This window comes from Callithrix jacchus, chromosome 4 (genome assembly GCF_049354715.1).
Source record: "Callithrix jacchus isolate 240 chromosome 4, calJac240_pri, whole genome shotgun sequence".
NCBI lineage: Eukaryota > Metazoa > Chordata > Mammalia > Primates > Cebidae > Callithrix > Callithrix jacchus.
In genome coordinates, this window is record NC_133505.1 from 45,993,545 (window position 1) to 46,014,684 (window position 21,140).

At 52.3% G+C, this 21,140-nt stretch overlaps 1 protein-coding gene and 1 long non-coding RNA gene across 6 annotated transcripts in view; both read right to left on the reverse strand.

Annotated features, from left to right (window-relative positions):
- Positions 1-8,796: 8,796 nt before the first annotated feature.
- Positions 8,797-13,918, reverse strand: LOC144582328 (uncharacterized). The gene is made up of 3 exons (XR_013534789.1): positions 13,785-13,918; positions 11,725-11,822; positions 8,797-8,920 (listed from the first exon to the last, which is right to left on the reverse strand). It is a non-coding gene; the product is annotated as an uncharacterized LOC144582328 (long non-coding RNA).
- A 208-nt stretch (positions 13,919-14,126) lies between these two features.
- Positions 14,127-21,140, reverse strand: part of MDGA1 (MAM domain containing glycosylphosphatidylinositol anchor 1) — a 65,040-nt gene continuing 58,026 nt past the window's right edge. For 4 of the 5 annotated variants that reach the window (XM_078370660.1, XM_078370659.1, XM_078370658.1 and 1 more), the window contains exons 15-16: positions 20,182-20,312; positions 19,621-19,960 (exon numbers count right to left, since the gene is read on the reverse strand). In XM_078370660.1, the coding sequence (XP_078226786.1) occupies positions 19,757-19,960; positions 20,182-20,312 (335 nt within the window). In that variant the 3' untranslated portion in view covers positions 19,621-19,756. Of the gene's footprint in view, positions 19,037-19,620; positions 19,961-20,181; positions 20,313-21,140 lie in introns of those variants that run through there. The other variant, XM_035295528.3, reaches the window with a different exon arrangement.

Here is a 21,140-nt window from a genome sequence, read left to right on the forward strand (position 1 = left end):
AGCCCCAGTCTGAGGGAGACGCAGCCCGGTCCTCAGGGAGCCCCAGTCTGAGGGAGACACAGCCCGTCCTCAGGGAGCCCCAGTCTGAGGGAGATGCAGCCCCGTCCTCAGGGAGCCCCAGTCTGAGGGAGACAGCCCCGTCCTCAGGGAGCCCTAGTCTGAGGGGAGTCACAGCCTGGTTCTCAGGGAGCCTCAGGCTGAGGGGAGATGCAACCCCGTCCTCCGGGAACCGCAGTCTGAGGGGAATCATAGCCCCATCCTCAGGGAGCTCCAGTCTGAGGGGAGTCACAGCCCCGTCCTCAGGGAGCCCCAGTCTGAGGGAGACGCAGCCTCTGTACCAGAGAAGCTCCTAGTCTGCAGCAGGAGACATGAGCTTTGTCCTTAGGAATCCCCTAGAGTTATGAGGAAACACTATTTCTGCCCTGGTTCACTTACCCATCAAGAAATATTTCTGAATCATCTCCTATCTGTCATGCTGTGTTCCAGCACTGGATTGGAGATCCAGCTGTGAATAGAAAGAACTAAGTCCCTGCTCTGTTGGACTCAGGCTCTAGCAGGAAGAAAGCACCACCCACCACCCACTGCCTCCCAGCCCTCAGCCCCAGCTCAAGCTTCCAGTCTGGAGAAGAGACATGGCCACTGAAGGCCGCCTTGCAGGACAGACTGGCTTTACTACATGGGGGAAAACTACATTCCTGTAATAGAGAATCCAAAATGCAGATATACATGAGAGGTTTCTAACCTCCTCCATAGCAGCCTGAGTCTAGGGTGGTGAGCAGCTCCCTCCAAAAGTGATGTGGAGACCCTGGCTCCTTCCATCTTGTCCCTCCATCAACCCCCTAGGGTGAAGGACAGCCCCACTGTCCTACAAGCTCTGGACTGAAGTAGCCTCTATCATTTCCTTTCATTTGCCGTTGGAGAATGCTGGGAAGCATGGTGCAGCTGGGCAGCTGTAAGCACCTGGCCTGCAGTTCCATCAGCATGAGGAAGGGAGAATGAATCTGCTTTGTCAGTATACTCCAGGGTGAGCCTTGACTCACCAGGCAATCAACTCTTGGAGGATGAGAGTCTTGTCTTCTACTATGCCCATCCCCACACCTGGCACAGCCCTGGGCACTCAAAATACCTATTGGTTCATAGGTTGATTGGGAAATAGGAAGTTGATATGATCACTTATCTATTGATGTGTACTAAGAAAAGTGGCTTAAAACAAGAACCATTTGATTTACCACTAATTTGGTGATCAGCGGTCTGGACTGGACTCTTCCTGGGATCACTCCTGTGTCTGCAGCCAGTAGCCTGACTGGGGCAGGATGGGTAATGTGAACCCACTCACATGTCAGGAGGTTGATGCTGGCTGTTGGCTGGACTTTGATCCAGCAGGATAGCTTGGCTCTTTCACATGGCAGTCCCAGGGCAGCAAGAAATTAAAAACAGAAGTTGCACGACATCACCGCAGGTGTATTCTATGGGTCAAAGCCAGGCCAGATTCAAGAGGTGGGGGAATAGACTCCCTGTCTTGGTGGGAGAAGCTGCAAAGAACGTGTGACCACTTGAAATCTACCATACTGTTCTGCAGAGCAAACCCCTACAAAAACTTAGTGGCTTAGAACAACGGCAACATATCTTTTGCTCAAGATTCTTCAATTTGGGCAGGATTTGGTGGGGAAAGATCTCTAGCCTGGGCTGGCATCATCCAGGCTGGCTGGAAGGATCATCACCTGGGCTGCGTGGAAGGATGGGGCCTGAAATGATCTCAGACTCACTCATTCACATATCTGGGGACTGATGCTGGTTGTGGGCTGAGACTTTATTTGGGCTTTGTCTAACACGTCTACATGTGGTCTCTCCATACAACCTGTGCTTTCTCCCAGCATGGTGACTGGGGTGTCCTGAAAGACAGATAAACAGACAGGCAGAACCAGGCAGAGCTATGTGACTTTTATGACCTGCCCTCCAAATTTGTGCAGTGTCACTTCTGCAAAAGTATTCTATGGATGAAGGCAGTCACAAATCTGCCCAATTTTCAAGAGAAGAGAAAACAGATCTGCCTTTTTTTTTTTTTTTTTTTTTTGAGACAGAGTCTTGCTGGAGTGTAGTTGTGCAATCTCAGCTGACTGCAACCTCCGCCTCCTGGATTCAAGCAATTCTCCTGCCTCAGCCTCCTGAGTACCTGGGATTACAGGTGCACACCACCAAGCCCAGCTCATTTTTGTATTTTTATTAGAGACAGGGTTTCACCATGTTGGCCAGGATGGTCTCGATCTCCTGACCTCGTGACCACCTGCCTTGACCTCCCAAAGTTCTTGGATTACACGCATGAACCACCCTGCCCAGCCCAGATCGACCTTTTCAGGAGGAGTTGCCAGGTCACGGAAGAGCTAACGTAGGACCAGAAATATTTCTGAGGTCCATATTGAAAAATACAATCTACCTACCATGCATTCATTGATTCTTCATTCACCCATTTATGAAATTCCCATGGTGCACTCGCTGTGTGCCAGGCATGCAGTAGGGACCCTTCTCATCGACTCTCTGCTTCCCAAAGACACTGAGCCACCACACTACCCCAAGGGTGGGAAACTGACAGCCTTTCTTCGGCAGCAGGATCCCTGCTAGGAGGTCCGTGTCTTCTCCACTGCTCCCCACACTGCTAACATCTGGAGTCCCCAAGGCAGAGGCCAGTTCCAATGTCCGTCATACCCAAGAGCAAAACGTGAGAGCACATTTCAGCAAGCAGGTTGCTAGTCAGGAACCAAGAAGGATTCTTCTCAGCACACATTTGTTCTGAGGGGCAAGCTCTCACTTGCTCTTGTCACTGTCATCCCTTCCTGGGCTCAGTCAGGGAGAGGGGACATGAGGGGGCAGGTAGTAAAAGGGGACAGTGACTGACCTAAAATGTAATGTCACTGGTGCTTTTTGCTTTTCAGTTTGGATTATGTCTGGGCAGAGCAGGTGCTCACAAAATTTGTTGGATTCGAATGTTTAGACTTACCTTATCCTCCCACTAAATCATGAGGAACCTGAAATCTGGGACCCTGGCATCTAACCCAGTGCTTTTGACATAGTACATATTCAATATGTGTGTTGAATGAATGAATGACTGGTGTGAATGAAAAATAGTAGTAAGACTGCCAATTGCCTACCTCCCCCTACTAATATCTGTTTTCGCCTTTATAGCAAAACAAAATGACAATTTATAGCTAGACAAACAGCAACCCTAGACTAGAATATGCATTTCCCAGCCTCCTTCGTAGCTAGGAGTGGCCATACAACTAAGTTTTGGTCAATGAGATGCAAGTGACATGTGGGATATTTAACTTCTGGGTCATATCTTTAAAAAAGAACCAGGCCCTCCCTTTACCTTTCCGCCTTCCCTCCTATTGAACTGTGACATGGTGGTGAAACATCTTGGATCATATGAACAAGAGAACACCCCAGGGATGTTGGAGCAACGAGCTAGAAGTGTCCTGGGTCCCCGAAACCTTGGAGCTGACATCCCAGCCCTTGATTACTTACAGCCAGACTGTTATGTAAAAGAGAACTACATTTATATTTAATTTGCCACTGTTGTTTGGAGATTGCTGTTAGGGCATCTGAACCTCTATCCTAGTCAACACAACAAGAAGGTGAATACATGTGTGAGTGAATTCATACGTAACTGAATGGCCAATTGAGTGAATGTTTAAATTTTTGCTTTTATAGTGATAGCAAAAGACCACAATATTTCATTAATACAGCAGGAAGTGTGGAGGGGCGTGATTTCAGGGCTTGTTTGATGGCAAAATCAGTCATCAAGGACCCAGGCTCATTCCAGCTTTTTACTGCACCATCTTCAGAGTGTGGATTTTTATTCTTGAGCTTGATGCACCATGGTTACAGGTCAGCTAGCACTGTTTCAGGCATGACGTGTCACACAGTCATGCCCATGGGCAGGAAGCTGGGGGAGGGCCGGAGGGACAAGATAGGATTATCCTCCTGAGTCTCCTCATGAGTGCAACCAACTGTGGCTGCCACAGTGACTAAGTGAGTGACTGAATGAACAAACCCCATGTAGTAAAAAATGCAACTACGTCCTCCCCCAACCCAGTAGGAAGGAGAACTCCCAGAGTTAGGTTCCAGGAAGGGAAAAGCAGACAGTGGAGAGAAAGGAGGTGTCCCTGGGGTTTAGAGGCAAGAAGGAGGCCAGAGTTCCTGGAATCAGGATGAGGGTGGGATCCAGGGCGCACAGGGCACCTGGGAGATGGGCTGGGGTGACTCATGGGACAGTAGGAAAGTGAGAAATCCACCATGGCTTGAGGAGGACACAATTCCTGGAAGAAAGAACAGAACTTAAACAAGCCTCAGAACCTGGACAAAGCCTATGGGACAGACAAAGGTGCTGTGTCCCATATGCAGGCAGTGACCCTGGGATTAAATGTGTGTTGCAGAAATCCATCTCTGCTAACCAAGAGATACAGACAAAAAAAAAAATACAAAACTGTTTGGGGCTATTGGTGATGATTCCTTATGCCTGATCCTTTACGCTAATAGCAAATAAGACACAGAACGCTGGAAGTGGGACTTTGAAGGCCCTAAGGAAATCATTCAATCCCAACTCCTCCCAGTTTGCATGAGGAGTGCAAAGGTTGAGGCCCAGAGAGGAGAAGGAAATCCGTGGTAGAGTCCAGACCAGAACCCAGATCCCAGGATCCCAGTCTCGCTTCTCCCACTGGGCATTACACGATCTCTCAAGACAGAGTGACAGCCTCCATGGAGTGACTCAAGGGCAACAGCCTGGGGTTCCTGAGTTCATTCTGGAACACTGAGGGGTGCAGAGCAGTCCTCCTGCCTCCATTCTTCTGTGCCCTTTCCCCTAACGTGGCCCAGGATACAGAGGGCTGGGAGGGGAAAGTCCTCACTGCTTACTGGCTGACAGTGAGTAAGCAGCCTGGCAAAGCTCTGAGCTCCTGGTCACTGGCAGAATTCAAGCGAGGCTGGAAGGCTACTATAAGGGGGAATCTGGCCGGCCTTTGGAGGGGTTACTACAGGTTCCCTCTACTCCTTATTACCTTAGCAGGGTCTCAAAACTGACTCAATTCTCACCAGCCAGGAGAGGCCAGACCCTGCTCAGGTCTGAGGGCCACAGACTTCAGTCACCTCTCCAGACCTGGAGGCTGTTCCCATGGAGACAGGTGAGTGAGAGAGACAAGGAGAAAGATGTGTGGAGACCTCCAAAGCTGTGGCCCTGTGCCAGACAGACCCTGGGGGCCAGGTGTGGCAAGGCTGGCAGAAGAGGAGGAACAAATTCCTCAGAGCCGGGCCTGCTCACCAAAGATGGAGATCTGGACCCCTCCTCCCTCCAGGCCAGAGGCCAGAAGTCACCTGGATGCCGCATACTCCCCAAACCCCCCAATACCACTTCCACTGGAGCCCCCAGGGAGTCGTGTCCTGAAGGAGGGTAGTGGCAGGGAGAGACTGGCCCATCCAGAACCTTCTCTGATCTTCAAGTTTTAGATAAATAAAGGACCTCTAAGTCCACCCTAGGGAGAGTGACAGTGGGACTTTCCATCCCCCAACCCGCATCCTGTCCTTATCTCTGGACTCAGGGCGATGGGAGTGAAGGGACAGGCTCTACCCTTCTCCAACCTCCACCCTCACTCCTCCCTCCTCCTGGACAGGGTGTCCAGGGCAAGGCCAGTGATCTCCTGGGAACCTCCTGGATGTACTGTGCCATGCCTGCCACCAGGGTAGAGGGTCCTGGCAGGACATGGCTTTTCTGATGCTCTGGGGCTTCAAAGAGGGCAGGAGTCTCCCTCCAAGCTCCAATTCTAGCAGCCCCCAGCCCAGGTCCACTGACAGCCTCCCACACCCTGTGGCTGTCCTCCCTGTAGCTCTGTCCTTCCTAAGTTTGGCTTGGCTCTCCACTGCTCCTGACACCCACCCACCTCGCCAAGATCCCACTGCCTCAGAATGCAGCCAGACCCCACTCATCTCCAGGCTGACACCTCTGGCGCCGAGCAGGCTGCCCGCCCCTGGGCGTGCAGCCCGAAGCCTGGAGTCCAACACTTCCTCTGCCTCTGCCGGTCACAGGCCGCTCAGTGCCCACACCCCATCGGGATCCCAGCCAAGACGCGAGTCCCGCAGCTCTTGCCACCTGCCTGCGTCTTGGCGGGAGTGGGTCCCAGTTCAGGGATTTCAGTGGGAAGGGGAAGAAAGTTAAGGACCTCCCACTTAGGCCTGGGCAACATGGGTCCCCAGTGTTGGGGTGGGGACAGTTAGATGCTCAGGACGATGAACAGAAGCAGGGCTGTGTCCTGTTTTCCATTTACCCTTTTGTGGGGGTCCCCTTTCTCTGGATTGCTTAGAAACTCTCCACTACTTCATGTCACTGAATCCCAGAGCCAAAGGAACCTTCAGCTTCAAGCCTCCCTAGCCTTCTCCCAGTTTACCGGGACATTCAAGCCCAGAAGGAGGGCTGGCTTATTCAAGTCACAAGCCAGAATGCGGGTCCAGGCATTCCTCACAGTGTTGTTCCCACTCTGGGCTCAGCCTCTGTTTCTCTTTGCCTCTTCTCCAGCTTCTCTCCCTCTTTCCTCCCTCTTTCTGTGGAAACAGGACCCAGCCTCTAGCCCTCGTCTGCAGGTAGAGATTAGCAGATGCTTGCAGCCCTCGAACCTGCTATGCACAGAGCCCAGTGCTGGGCTCCACAGGGGATGTGGGACTCACTCAGGGCAGTAAAGCCTGCAGCTCCCTCCCCGTGGGCAGGTCAGCCATGGGGGATGCTGGAGGGACAGAGAAGCTTGGTGTGATAGCATTTGGCCAGGCTGCAGCAGAAAAGATCAAGTTAGATTTTAAAAAGAAAAAATTTCCTACAAGAAGTGATACAACAAAACAAATGAGTGTGGGACCCTGGAAATCTCCTCATCTCCTCTTCAGAACTTTTAACATCTAGAAAAGCCCTGGCTGGGCGTGGTGGCTCACACCTGGAATCCCAGCACTTTGGGAGGCTGAGGCGGGCGGATCATGAGGTCAAGAATTCAAGACCATCCTGGCCAACATGGTGAAACCGTTTCTACTAAAAACACAAAAATTAGCCGGGCATCATGGCACATGTCTGTAGTCTCAACTACTTGAAAGGCTGAGGCAGAAGAATTGTTTGAACCGGGGTGGTAGAGGTTGCAGTGAGCCAAGATTGTGTCACTGCACTCCAGCCTGGTGACAGAGACTCAGAAAGGAAAGAGGAAAGGAAAAGAAGGGAAGGGAAGGGAAGGGGAAGGGAGGGGAGGGAGGCCATTCCTTTTGGCCTCCCCCATCACATGCCCCGCCTCCCACACTCAGGAGCCCCCATCACATGCCCCGCCCCCACACTCAGGAGGGAAAGGGAGGGGAGGGGAAGGGAGGGGGAAAGGAAAGGAAAGGGAGAAAGAAGAAGGAAGGGAGGAAGGAAGGAGGGAAGGAGGGAGGGAGGGAGGGAAGGAGGAAAGGAGAGAAGGCAAAGCCCTGGACATTGCTAATCAAGGCCCTGAGGTTTCCAAGGGAACCTTCTGCTGGTTGGGTGGAGGAGGAGTCTAGGAAAGGGGTGGCCCCAATTCTTGCCCCCTCCCCTCCTCCCTGCATGCCCTCCTCAGGCTGTACAGGCCAGCCCATCCTGCCCCCTCACTGTGGGGTGAGTTTGCCCACACACTCAGCTTATGTGGAGCAAGGCCTCATGAGACAACTCAAATTCATCAGAGGGAGGGAGATGCCAGTGCTGCCCAGGGCTGTCAATGCCCCGAGTGTCCTAAAGAGGAAGGGGGAGCCAGAGGCTCATCTGCACCCTTGGTTGTCTCCAAGGCCCCTGGTCTCCCTCAAAGTCAAGCAGTTGCCTCCCTGCATCTGTGTTCCTGGCCTTTGTCTATCTAAACCTTGAGGAGGACCTCCTTCAGGCAGCCTTGGGGAACTGGCCCAGCCATGGGGGAAGGAGAGTTTCCTCCCATCCAGCCCTAGGATACCCATCCAGCTTTTCACATCTGTGGACATGCTGCAGAGGCTCCTATGTGCTTTAAATGTCGCCCTTCCAACAGAACGATGGTGATGATGATGATGATGACAATGAGGTAACACCTGCTAATCACCTATTCTGTGCCAGCTACTGTGCCAAGTGTTTTAAACAAGCTATCTCATTTCATCCTCACTCTTATCCTCACATTACAGATGGAGAAAAACACTCAGACTCGGAGAGGTTCAGTAGCTTATCCATGGTCACCCACACAGCTACCAGTGGAGGAAGGGCCGGGAGGATTCAGATCCAGGTCTGTGGGGCTCTGAGGCCTGTGCCATTAACCAGGCTACTCTTTCCCAACCTCCCTCTCTACATGGCCTCTTCAGAACCCACCTGCTGCCTCCGGCACCCCTTTCTGGACTAGCTCCAGGAAAAAGTCAGCCCAGGGCACTGCCAAGGGGGACTCCATTCCTTTTGGCCTCCCCCATCACATGCCCCGCCTCCCACACTCAGAAGCCCCCAAATTTCATCTGAAAGCATTGTAATTTTCATTTTTCTTCCCTTAGAGGTTTTCCCCCTAATGAACACATGGTGCTTGGGTGACATTACTTTTGAAACACGTTTTTTAAGACATAAAGGTAGCTATGGAAAGGTCACCAGGCTAAGAGACAGCTCCTGGTCACAGCTCCAGCCTTTGCAGCGGTGTGACTCTAGGCAAGTTTCTCCTCCTCTCTAAGCCTCAGTTTTCCCACCTGTAAAGTAGGCATTATTGACACCTTCTCAAGAATAGTGTGAGGGTGATAGGAAAAATCGATATAAACTTGGAAGTGCTGTGCGCATTATTATATTTTATTCTTTTATTTTTAAATGCATTAGTAGTCCAGAATACTGATCCTCAGTTGACTGATTCTTCCCTCTCTCTCTCCTGCTTTTGGGGAGTTCCAGGGACCTGTGATTCTTGAGTCAAAAGAGGGAGAGGGTAAAAGGGAGGCCTGGGATAGAGTCACAGAACACAGGAGTTCTGGCTGACCAGATCCTCTTCCCTGCTCCTTCCTTCGCTCTATGCCTCAGTTTCCCCTCCTGGGCCCTGAGTCTGGGTGAGGACAAGAGAGGCTGAGGAGGAAGGTGAGGAGTTGGTCAGGCAGAGAAGCTGTAGTTTTGTTTTGTTTCATTTTGTTTGAGATGGAGTCTCTCTATTGCCAGGCTGGAGTGCAGTGGTGCCATCTCAGCTCACTGCAACCTCTGACTCTCTGGTTCAAGTGATTCTCCTGCCTCAGCCTCTTGAGTAGCTGGGATTATAGGCACGCACCACCATGCCCAGCTAATTTTTGTATTTTTAGTAGAGACGGGGTTTCAACATGTTTACCAGGATGGTCTGGATCTCCTGACCTCGTGATCTACCCGCCTCGGCCTCCCAAAGTGCTGGGATTACAGGTGTGAACCACCGCACCCAGCCAGGAGCTGTAGTTTTTACACTTTCTTGGGCTCTTCCCACTCTGACTGCAGCAACCACTGACCTTGAGCATCTCAGTTAGGGCTTACATGTGTGGGCATGTACACACACATGTGCAAGCACACATGCATCATGCACACACCGTTGCACACACTGCATGAGCATCAGTTATAACACTAAATGTTAATGTTTGTTGCAGAAGGTTCTGTTATTTTCTTTAGAATTTCACTTATTCAAAGCTTGGCTCGACATGCCCTCCTCCTTGCCCCTGGTAAACTCAACCCAATTCTTCTCCCTCACCTACCCCATTGCATGAGTATTTTTATTTGAATAAATCAGCAGGAAAAGATTTCAAGTTCAAAGCCCTTTCCCAAACTCTGTGATGTACAGTTATAAAAATAATGCTAAGAACGGAAAATGACCTTTATTTCTAATCTATAGTCCTTGCTGACTTCTGGCTTTTCTTTTCACGAGAAAACAGACTTTTTTCCCTCTGGTTATTAAAAATAATACATGTTCATGTAAAAATATTCAGACAATACAGAAGGCTTAAAGATGTGAGTCAGAAGCATCTGAAATTTCACTACTGAGATAACTACTATTCACATTCCAGTGAATAGGCTTTCAGACAAAAAAATGCATACGCTCATATATACACAGATATTTTTATATAAAAAGATAGTAACAGCCATGTGCTTTCTAATCTGCCATTCTCTCTCAACAATATATTATGGACATCTTTAAATGGCAGCAGAGACTCCCACTGTGTGGACGTTGGGCACTCTCGGCCTCTCTGACTCACATTTTACTCTATTTCTCACTGCCTCTCACATGAGAGTGAAGTGGCAGGTGGTTCTGGAGGAACGGCAGGGGGGGTGACAGAGAGGGAGGGCAGCGTATATAGATGGAATGAGGCCTCACAGAGTGCTGAGTCTGAGTTGTGGCTGGCCCCAGGGGACCTGAGAGAAATGGGCAATTCAAAACTCTTTAGAGAAGACCAAACAGCTGACAAGACAGGGTGATGGATACGGTGGATTTGCGATCGGGGGCCCTCCCAAGTGGACCTCAGAGCAGGAAGCCACGCTGGGTGCTGATGGGGCCACATGCCCAGGAAAGATGAATTTGGGAGTGGGGGTTCAAGAAGCAGTATGGAAGGATGCCTTCACCGGGTTTGGGATGACTGCAAGAAGAGACTTTTTTCTTGGATTTATTTATACCCAACCTCCTTCTAAAAAGGTGTTACAGTAGCTTTCAACAAAGGACATGCAAAAAGGTCAGGCAGCTAGAAATAGAAAAGCAGGAACAGGGACGGTCTCCATCTGAAGCAGAGGACTGAAGCCTGCGTCTCACAGGAAAGGGCCCTGCTTCTCCCAGCCCCTGGGGAAGAGCTGCTGAGAACAGCAGAGTGATCCCTAAGGAGAGGAAGAAGAGGAGGGACTCTGGCTGATGTGAACACACATCTCACCAGAAGTCAAAAACCTAGATCTGCCTCTATGTTCTTCCTCTTCTGACTTTTCTGAGCTAGGGTAACCGCATCACCTTTCTGAGCCTCACTTTGCTCATCTGTAAAATGAAAATAAAATATCAGAGTCCTGGCCAGGCACAGTAGCTCACACCAGTAATCCCAGTACTTTGGGAGGCCAAGGTGAGCAGATCACTTGAGGCCAGGAGTTAGAGACCAGCCTGGCCAACATGGCAAAAACCCATCTCTACGAAAAATACAAAGAACAGCTTGGTCGGTATGGTGGCACATGCCTGCAATCCTGGCTACTTGGGAGGCCGAGGCACAAGAATCACTTGAACCTGGGAGGTGGAGGTTGCAGTGAACTGAGATTGTGTCACTGCACTCCACCCTGGGTGACAGAGTGAGACCTTGTCTTAAAAACTAAATAAATAGGTTGGGTGTGGTGGCTCATGCCCGTAATCCCAGCACTTTGAAAGGCCAAGGCAGGCGGATCACCTGAGGTCAGGAGTTCAAGACCAGCCTGGCCAATATAGTGAAACCCTAGCTCTACTAAAAATACAAAAATTAGCTGGGCATGGTGGCACGTGCCTGCAGTCCCAGCTACCCTGGAGGTTGAGGCAGGAGAATTGCTTCAACCCAGGAGGTGGAGGTTGCGGTGAGCCAAGATAGCACCACTTCACTCCAGCCTGGGCGACAGAGTGAGTCTCTGTCTCAAAAAAATAAGTAAAAATAAGCTAAATAAATTGGCTATGTTCTTTAAAAATATATATGTCAAAGTCCTGATAACACAGGACTTGATTCCTGTAAGTTACCTGAATCAAGTTACCTTAATACCTGACCTACCTGTAGAGTTTGCATTGGGACCTGCCCTTGGACAGAGTCACTTGGAGGACTTTCATGGTGCGTAAATTGCATTACTGTGCCTTGAGAATGAATGGTCACTAAAGGAGGGGAGAAAGAGGGAAGATGCAAGAAGGTGCATTCACGGCACTTGCCAGCCTCCTGTCCCTCCTAAGTGGGTCCACCCACAAGCTGCCTAGAAATGGCAGCCCACAGCTAGCCTTGTTTTATGTCCATGACCCCTCCTCCAGCTCAGCTTGTCGGATCAGGGTGGCATCTGACTCAAGGGCAGCCAACCCACAGATTGCCCAATGATGTATGTGTGGCTGGACCTGAAATGGGGGCCCATCCAATCAGCCCATTATCCTGAGCAGCTGAGTCAGTGAATGCAGGCAGCTGCTACTGGAAGGCCATGAAGGAGAGTTGAGCTGGAGAGGTCATGATGCCTGGAAAGCTGAAGTTATGAGGAAGCAGACACCATGAGTCAGGAGAGGAACTGCGTGGACAAAAAGCAGCAGATGCTGGGGAGTGACTGAGTCATGCCAGGGTGGTCATCTATTGCTGTTGTCACAAACTACTCCCAACCTCAGGGGCTTAAAACCCTAACTTTTATTATATGCTATGACTATGGGTCAGGAATTTGGACAGAGCTTGGCTAGGCAATTCTGTTCCATACACCCACAGAGGTATTCAGGTGGCAGACAGGCTAGTCTGGACGGTCTGGGGCAGCTGTATTCCCACATCTTCTGGTGCCTATGGTGGGGATGGCTGGAAGGCTGGACTCAGCTGGGATGGTCAGCCGGAGCATGGTGGTCTCAGAGCAACTGGACATTCTATGTGGTAGTTCAGGGCTCCCGGAGAGAATATTCCAAGAGGCCTGAGCTGAAGCTCCAAGGTGTCTTCAACTCAGCGTGTCACATTCTATTGCACAAACAAGGCACTAAGGGCAACCCAGATTCCAGAGGAAGGGAGTTAGACTCTGCCTGTCTACAGGAAGGATAAACAAGGGATTTGCAGCCATCTTTACCACAGGTGAGGCACCATGAACTTCTGTAGCCGATGATCCTAGAGCTACCTTGAATCCAAAATGCCCATCTTGTTCAGGAAAACCCTCCTTGTTCCAACTCCTATTTGGATTTCTGAGTGCTCATCCCCTCGCTGTGTATGTTCTCACCATAAAGCTCCTGTACTTGAGTGAACTTGACCGAGTGTCTCTTCCTGTATTCAAGGAGCCAACTAATAGATGCTCAGTCCCTTAGACCCTTTCTCTTCCATTAGAAGAGAAAGCCCAGGTGTGGCAGCAAGAGGTTACCCAACATAAGAGCCAATAAAATCTAGGTGGGAGAGGGAGCCCTTGGTCTTGGCACCTGAGCCTCAGTTTCCCCAGCTGGAACGTGGAAGTGAAATTACCCAACCTCCTGCCTGAATCATTGTAACCAAGTAACCTGAAAGACTCCCTTCCTGTCATTTGCCCGATATGATGTAGTCTGTACCATGACACCCATGCCCTTGATTTGGGGTCAAATGCTCATCACTGCCTCTCCCCATGACCTTGGCAAGTTCATCTCTCCTATAATATAGGAGTAGATGGTTGAAATAAGTTACCTTTAAGGACCTCTTAGCTCTGAAATTCTGGAATTCTGAGAAGTCTGGGATAAAGGGAAAGGTTGGCCTAACATGATTTTGGGGCAAGGATGCAGCCAGCTGGTGCTAAATAAGGGAGGCAGCTCCAAGTGGGGTACAGGGTGGGATCTATGGAGCCAGAATAGAGATTAAGCGGGAAGGAACTCAGCGTGTAGGCAGGATGGTAGGGTTGGGTGCTGAGAAGAGAAAGGGCATTTTAACCATCATATTAGCTTTATTCCTCCTCCTTTGCCCTTCCTCCCCTTCCTTCAGCCTTCTAAGGTTTTGGCCCCTGTTGGCCTTTGCATATTCTGTTCCCTCTGCTCAGAAGTCTCTCCCAGCTCCAGCAGGCTAACCCCAATCATTCTTTCTGTCTCTCCTAAATATCTCTTAGAGAAGTCTTCCCCGAATCCCCAACCCAAATTAGAACCCTCTCTTACCTTCTTTCATAGCACCAAGTTCCCTTCACAGCCCTATATATAATTATACACATAATTATATATGTCTTGGTGTCATTATTAGCTTAATTGTCCATCTCTCCCATTGAATAGGAGCTCCCACAAAGGCAGTGTTTGGTTGGCATCTGTTGAATGAACAAATGAATGAGGACACAGTTCACTGGGAGCAGAACAGGATGCAGGTCCTCACTGTCAAGGCCACAGAGCAGGATTCCTGTCGACAGGTGCCAAGAGAAGAAAGGCTGCCCCCAGGGAGCTGAGAGGAGCCCCCAGTGCCCCAGCGTCCACCCTGGCCCAGTCTGCCCAGCCAACACACACAGCTGATGCTGAGCGCTAGAACACTGCAGCTTTATTGATACAACAACCGCGTCCGCAACTGGAGGTTACATTTGGGGGCCTGGAGGTGAGAGAGGCAAAGGGGAACAGAGGCTGGGGTGGAGACAGACAGCAAGGCAAAGGGGTGAGGACAGGGTCGTGTGAATAAAAAACAACCCCAGTACATTTCACCCATTAATAAGGGGTCTCCTGTTGTGCTTTTACCTTGGTGGTGGGGTGGGCTGGGGTGGTCAGACATGTAGGCCTGGGCATGAGTTCTGGCTTTTTTCCCGAGTCTTTGAGCCCTCAGGACTGGAGCAGCCCTTTCCCTCCCTGCCCCTTCTCCTGGGCTGGGGCTAAAGGCTAAAGGCCTTGGTGAACTGGCTACTCTGGGGCAGGAAGGATGCATGGAGAGCACTGGGGACTAGAGGGCCACCAGAGTCGGGCTGAGATGGTGATTATGTGGATGGCTGGGAGGAGGGTGGGAGGGGGCTCGGATGGAGGGCATTGCTAGGAGGGTCCCTGGGAAATGAGAGCAGACAAGAGGGCAAGGGGTGGGGTTGGCAGATGCCATCTTTCTGGACCTTGCCTGTACAACAAGGGTACCAGATTGGATGCCCCCTAATGTCCCTTCTAACTATAAGGGTCAAGGGATCCCCAGGAAAGAGTGGTCCTTCTGCCCCAACACACACACACACACACACACACACACACACACACACACACACACCACAGTCTCAGACACAGCACTGACTCGACAGAGAGGCAGGTGCTTCCTGAACCCAGAACCCAAACTCAGCCAGTGGCTCTACAGGGACTCACCAGAGCAGAGGTCAGACCCTGGGGATACTCCTCAGCCCCTCAAGCTCCTCAGCAAGAAAAAAAAATAAGGATTCTGCAAGGCCCACTCGAGGCCCTCCTGGTCTTTGGGGAAGTCAGGAGGATGAGGACATGAGGATCTGCTGACCTTCATTCCCAGCCCAACCTCTTGTGAAGTCATAGGGGAGGGCGGGGGAAACAGGGTCTCTTTTATCTGGGGGCCTGGGAGAGGGGCAACAGCTACAGACACTGTGGTCAGAGGGTGGCTGCCGCTGTGTGGCACCCAGGCCTGCCATGGGGCAGAAGGGTCTGCAGCCTGGGATGAAAGGCCAGAATTTGGAGCAGAGAGATAGCACCCGTCCCAAGGCAGGATCCCAGCAACATCTGTAACATTCCCCACCAGCACCCTGGAGACAGGACTGTCAGCCAAACTCCCTGCAGCTGTCTGGCAGGGCAGTGACAAGCGGTGTGACACCCCCAGGGCTGTAGTACCTGGCTCTCCCAAGACTGGCTCCACTCAAACTGGCTGTGTGACCTTGTGCCACTCCCTTCCCCACTCCGGGCTTCAGCTTCTTCATCTGCACCTTGAGGGGTTTGAACTTTGGAAGTTCATCCTTGCTCTGACAGCCTGAGCCAGGGGCTTTCCCAGAGCACAGGGAAAAGGAGAATGAATGAGAAAAAGGTGTCAGGCCCATCTCCGAAGGACAGAGGTGGAAGGAGCATTCCAGGAGGAGGGGGCTTGGTCTTCAGGCTTCACTAAGCACCCTAGGAAACCATCTCTGGTCCCAAAGTCAGGTCAGAAGCTGAAGCTTCCATAAGCTGCTATACAGCACCTGGCCCCAGGAGTCCTTTTCATCAACCTAAAGGGGACAAGGGATGGAAGGGCCCCAGCACACCAAGGGCTGACTTTGAACACCCCATTTTAAGGCCACAAAATGCCTCAGTCACCCTCAGTCACCCAGAGGGCGAGGCTGCCACTGGGGAGATGTGCTGAGTGCAGCAACTTGGTCTCCCCTGGCGGGGGTCACTCATGGGCCACCCATCAACACAGACACTGACACACCATGGCACACAAAGACACACAGCATGAGCAACACTGATACAGAGACGCTGGCTCCCAGGCACACACACACAAACCCTGACATGCAAGTCGCCTAGTGATACACAAAGACACTCATTCCCACTGAGGAACACGCAAACACACAGACCACACGTGCCTAGACACTCACAGCACCCGCTGGCATACACTGACACCCACATCCCCCCACCCACCTGCTGGCATACACAGACATACAGATCAGCCTCACTCATTCACACATGGGGACCTCAGCGTTCCAGCAGACGCACTTTGTCAATTCCAGGTCAAGCTACCCCAAGGCAGGGCCATCCGCACCCACTGAGACCTCCAGCAGCATCCCCCTGCCTATCCTCCCACCCTGTGTCATCTGTCCATAAAGACCAGGAACCTTGGGGTCACATGTATGCAGTTCAGCTCAGCCAACATGTACTGAGCACCTTCACTGTGGCAGGCTCTGGATCCTGAGGCAAACAGGGGAGACAAGTCCCCTGGTGGAGCAGCTAGGGTTTGGGTGGGGGGGCAGGTGGACTGGAAGGTCCTCTGAGGGAAGCAGGCACAGGGTGCCTCAGGAACGCCAAAGAGGAAGCACTTGGGGCTACTCATCTGTGGTGCTCCAATGCCTGCCCCAGCGAGGCATAGAAGAAGCACGCACTAGGTGAAAAGCCAGTGGTTCCTACTGTCAGGCGATCCCGAGGAGCTTTTCAACATTTCTGATGTCTGACTGCACTCCAGTCCAATTAAATCAGAACCTCTAGGTGGGACCCAAGCCGCAACGCTTTTTAAAGGACTCTGGTGGTTCTATTCTGCAGCCAAGGCCAGGAACTGCTGATGACAGAATCCATTCCACTGGGCAATGGAGTGGTTTCCACACCAGGCTCACTTGTGCTGGGCATGAGCAGGAGATGGCAGAGGTGGAGGGAGGACTTGGAAGGCTCAGAGGAGGAGCTCACAGTCTAGTTGGGGCAACAGACTCTGCACAGATGGGATGATTAAGGAACAATACCCGACAGACGCGACAGAAGTGTACACTGAGAACCTGGAGCGACTCATTTCGGACAGAGGCCTTGACTGCGCCATCAGCCATGCTGATCGGGCATCAGAGGGCCCTGCTGCATCCTGGCCCGGCCACCCACCAGCTGTTGGTGATGATGATAACACAGGCCTGGCAGAGGGAGGATATGGGCAGCCTTTGCCTCGGTTCCCGGCCTGCCTCCTGGCGCTGCAGTGCTGCCCGAGTTCCAGGCCTCTTCTCTGCAGCTGTCCCCACCAAATGCTCCAGGAGGAGCCCTGTGACGCCCCTCACCAAAGGTGCTTGCATTCAATCCGTCATCTGTAAGCTCTTTGTCATCCATAGGGGATAAAAGGTGGAATTTCAGGCCATCACAGGCAGCTTGAGACTATAGAATAGGGCTGGACGTAGTCTATTCAGCCAGCACCCAACAAGCAAACACATCACTAAGGAAGATGGACCACATACTGATGTACATGGACAATTACAGAAAGGTGTACCAACCCAGCCTCACAGGCAGATATATGCAATTGCACACACAGACCTGTGTTTGCACACACACTCCTGCCCAATGATGTACCCACAGTGGTACCCAGACAGACGGGTACAACACACACACACACACATACACATATGCATAAAGACTCATTCTAGAAGGCGGTGGGCCTCCTCTGTCCCATGGGATGGCTGGGTAGGGGCTCAGGGGTGATGTCAAGGAGGAAAGAGCTAGCTCCCATCATGTCGATCTCAGCCTCCTAACCCAGGACCCAAGGACAGAGAGCCCTTTCACAGCTCCCAGGGAGTGAGGGGATGAACGCCCACTCCCTCCACCAAGCCCAGCTCTGTAAGCTCCTCCTCCTTCACAGTCCCTGGGTGGGGAAGGGAACTTTCAACTAGACAGTGCTTTGTGGTGCTTTGCCCTGCACACACCCTCCTATCTAGGGCACCCTTTCATGCCAAGTGGATAAGAAATGGAGGCTCCTCTCCACTTCCAAATTCAGTGTCTGATATGGGGGTGCCAAATCACAGAAGCAGGACTTCTCTTCTGCCGTTCTCAAAGTCAAGCCTCACCCCAGAAGATGGCCTGGCCACCACCACTTCCCCAGCCTCTCTGAGACCCAGCTGGGAGGTGTTCTCAGGAGTCCCACTGCTTGTGGGGCGGAGTGGGGAAGGTATCAGTCTTCAGACCACCCAGGCCCAAGACCCTGCGCTGGGTCCCTTCAAAGGGTGCACACTGAGGAGGGAAATATGGTGCCCCAGAAACGGGTCAGGGGATCTGGGGTGACCTAGGGTCTCCACCATCCGGCACTCACTCTGGACAGAGTTGCATACAGCAGGTGCCCTACCTTCCTTGTTGTCCCCTGGATGTGAGACAGTCACAGAGCTTGCAAAGTCCCACCTGGTCCTCCTCTGATCCCTGTATCTCCCATCCCAGGAGTCCCACAGACTGACCGAGGGAGGGGCTCCATGTCTGTCCCACCTCTGGCTCCCTTCTGGCAAAGCCGCAGGGCTGGAGTTCGGCCTTGAGTTAGGGGACAGGGGAAAGTCAGAAGCATACCGCGAGTGTAGCCAGGACAAGGCATATGTTGTGCCGAGGTCCCTGGGTTGGTGGATGCCATCCAGGCAAGTCCCCTGTCTTTGCAGTAAAGAAGGTGCTGGCAGGTCAGATAGAAACTTGTGCTTTAATATATCTCCGTGTGTGTGAGCATGAGTGTGTGCGTGTGTGCGTGTGAACTGTCTCTGGGGCCTCAGTGCCCGGCCTCAGTCCTTGTTCTCTGCTCATCCTTGCAGCCAGCGCAGGCCCCCTCCCTGGCAGGCTGGCCCTGCCCCTGGGCACCCCCGCTGGCGGAGGTCAGTCTTTGGTACAATGTGGACACTTTGGTGTACCAGGGGGCAAGGTAGGGGGGCCACGCAGCTCTCATCATCTCTGCAACGCCAAGAAGAAGATGGCCATGGGCCCCCACAGCTGGGGGCTGGACTGGCAGGGGGCTCCACTGCCCGGCATCACCACCACTGCAACAGGAGAGAAAGAGGAGATGGGCCAGGGTTCTGGTCAGCTCTGGCAGGGGCACAAAGTGGCAGGCAGGTCGGCAGTGTCAGGGTGCTGTTACTCTGCCCACCTCTTTGGAGGGCCTGAGAGTGGGCACTGGCCTCAGTGCACACAGACATACTCACAGCACAGACATGAAGTGGTGTAGGGTGGGGTGGGGGTTAGCTCAGCCTGCAGGGGTTCAGGTTCACTGAGACTCAGAACGATTTACTTGACCTCAGTGGGCCCCAGTTTCCTCACCTGTAAAATGGGTCCAATGGTGTGTGCTACCCCGAAGGACGTGCATATACAAGTTTGTGTGCCTTGCCTGGTACACATAATTGCTCAGTAAGTGGGAGCTGTTAGTATTGGAAACATCTGGCCTTGGAAGGCGCACGTTCACTCTGGAGCCAAAGGTGCACATAGGTGTGTTCAGACACAGGCACAGGAGGCGCTCGGATTCTGTAAACAGGTCACTATGCTCCCTGCCAGGGTGGGGCTGCGCTTCTCATCGTTTACATACGTCTCACAGCCTGAGTGAGGAGGTGCTCTGATACTGTAAACAGGTCACTGTGCTCCCCACCAGGATGGGGGCTGGGCTTCTCATTGTTTACATATGTCCCACAGCCTGAGTGAGGGTGGGGCACATCTTTACACAGTCAGAGCCACGTGATTCTCATCACTCAGCCATTCTGAACCCCTGTTCAGATACAAACGCCCTCCCCCAACAGACAGGAACCACCCCCCAACACACAGCTGCCCCCAGATTCAGCTCCCCCGCCTCCTTCCCGTCTTGCACCTTTATTGGGATCCATCTGCTTCCGGGGACACTCTCCCTTCTTCAGTGTGACGTCATCTATGGCAATATCCCCCAGGTAGCCTGAGCCTCGAACTCCCTCAAAAATAATCTGGGGTGGGGTCAGAAAGCAGGGAGCAAGGATTGAGGAGGTTCTGCTGGGCACCAGAGCGCTCCCCTCATCCCACCTTTCCCCTTCATCTACCTGGAAGTTCCCCTACCCTGCCTCTTTCCACCCTTAGCCCCAGGAAGAAGGACGAGCCTTTCTGAAGCACTTCCTGGCCACAGCAACCACCGATGCCTGGCAGGGTCCTCTGGGCCCTGCGGACTCACCTGGAAGGGCCCACTGGGGTTGATGGGCACATGGACCTGCTGCCACACATTGCCCTTATTGCCACTGAGGGACCAGGCGTGCGTGTCCAGAGCCCCTTTGTTCCGGGACCGGACCAGGAGGTTGAGGGAGCCTGTGGTGGGTGTGAAGACAGTATGCAGTGAGCTCTGATCACGGCACCCTCACCTTTCCACATTTACCAAGCCCTCCTCTCCCACCACAGCCTGTAGCCCTGTCCCTGTTGGCAGGACCTCCTCCCCATGCCCAGATGGGTGCAATGTCCCCTTCCTGCAGGGACACCCTCAATGTGGGGAAGAGAAGACTTCAGCAGGATTTCAGTACATCAGGATGACTTGCCAATTCTTTCATTTCTTTCCTGCCCTGCTAATCAGCTAATCTCCCCATTTCCAAACACATACAAGCACACACACCCCACCCTTCCCCTCTAGGCAGGGGAGTGAGACCTCTCTCCAGAGCAGTGAGACCTCTCTCTGGGCACAGAGCAGGATTTCCAAAGAGCGCAGTGTGTCCCTGTTGGCAGTATATGACTTGCAGAGGTAGACAAAGGGGTTTAATACTCATTAAACATTTAAAATATTTAATATCCAGTCAATGTGCCCTCTGCCTGGCTTTGCCATGGGGGAGGGATGCTTCTTGCTATCCTAGGAGCATGTTGGGTCCAGTAAGGCCCCGGAGAGAGAAGGCCAGAGGGGACAGTCTGTGTGACAGTCTGTGCTCTGCATTCCCCATGGGATAGAATAAACACCAGCAACTGAAAACTGGCATGAGGCCGATTTGAATTCCATCTAAGGAAGACCCTGGATGCACTGGATCTGCCCAGCAAAAGGGTGGGCTATCTTGGGGAAGCATCCCGTCCCTGAACAGGAGGACTATCCAGCAGAGGTGCTGTGGAGGGGACCCCTGTCACCAATCATGTTACCCCCTGCTCAGTCCCCTCTAA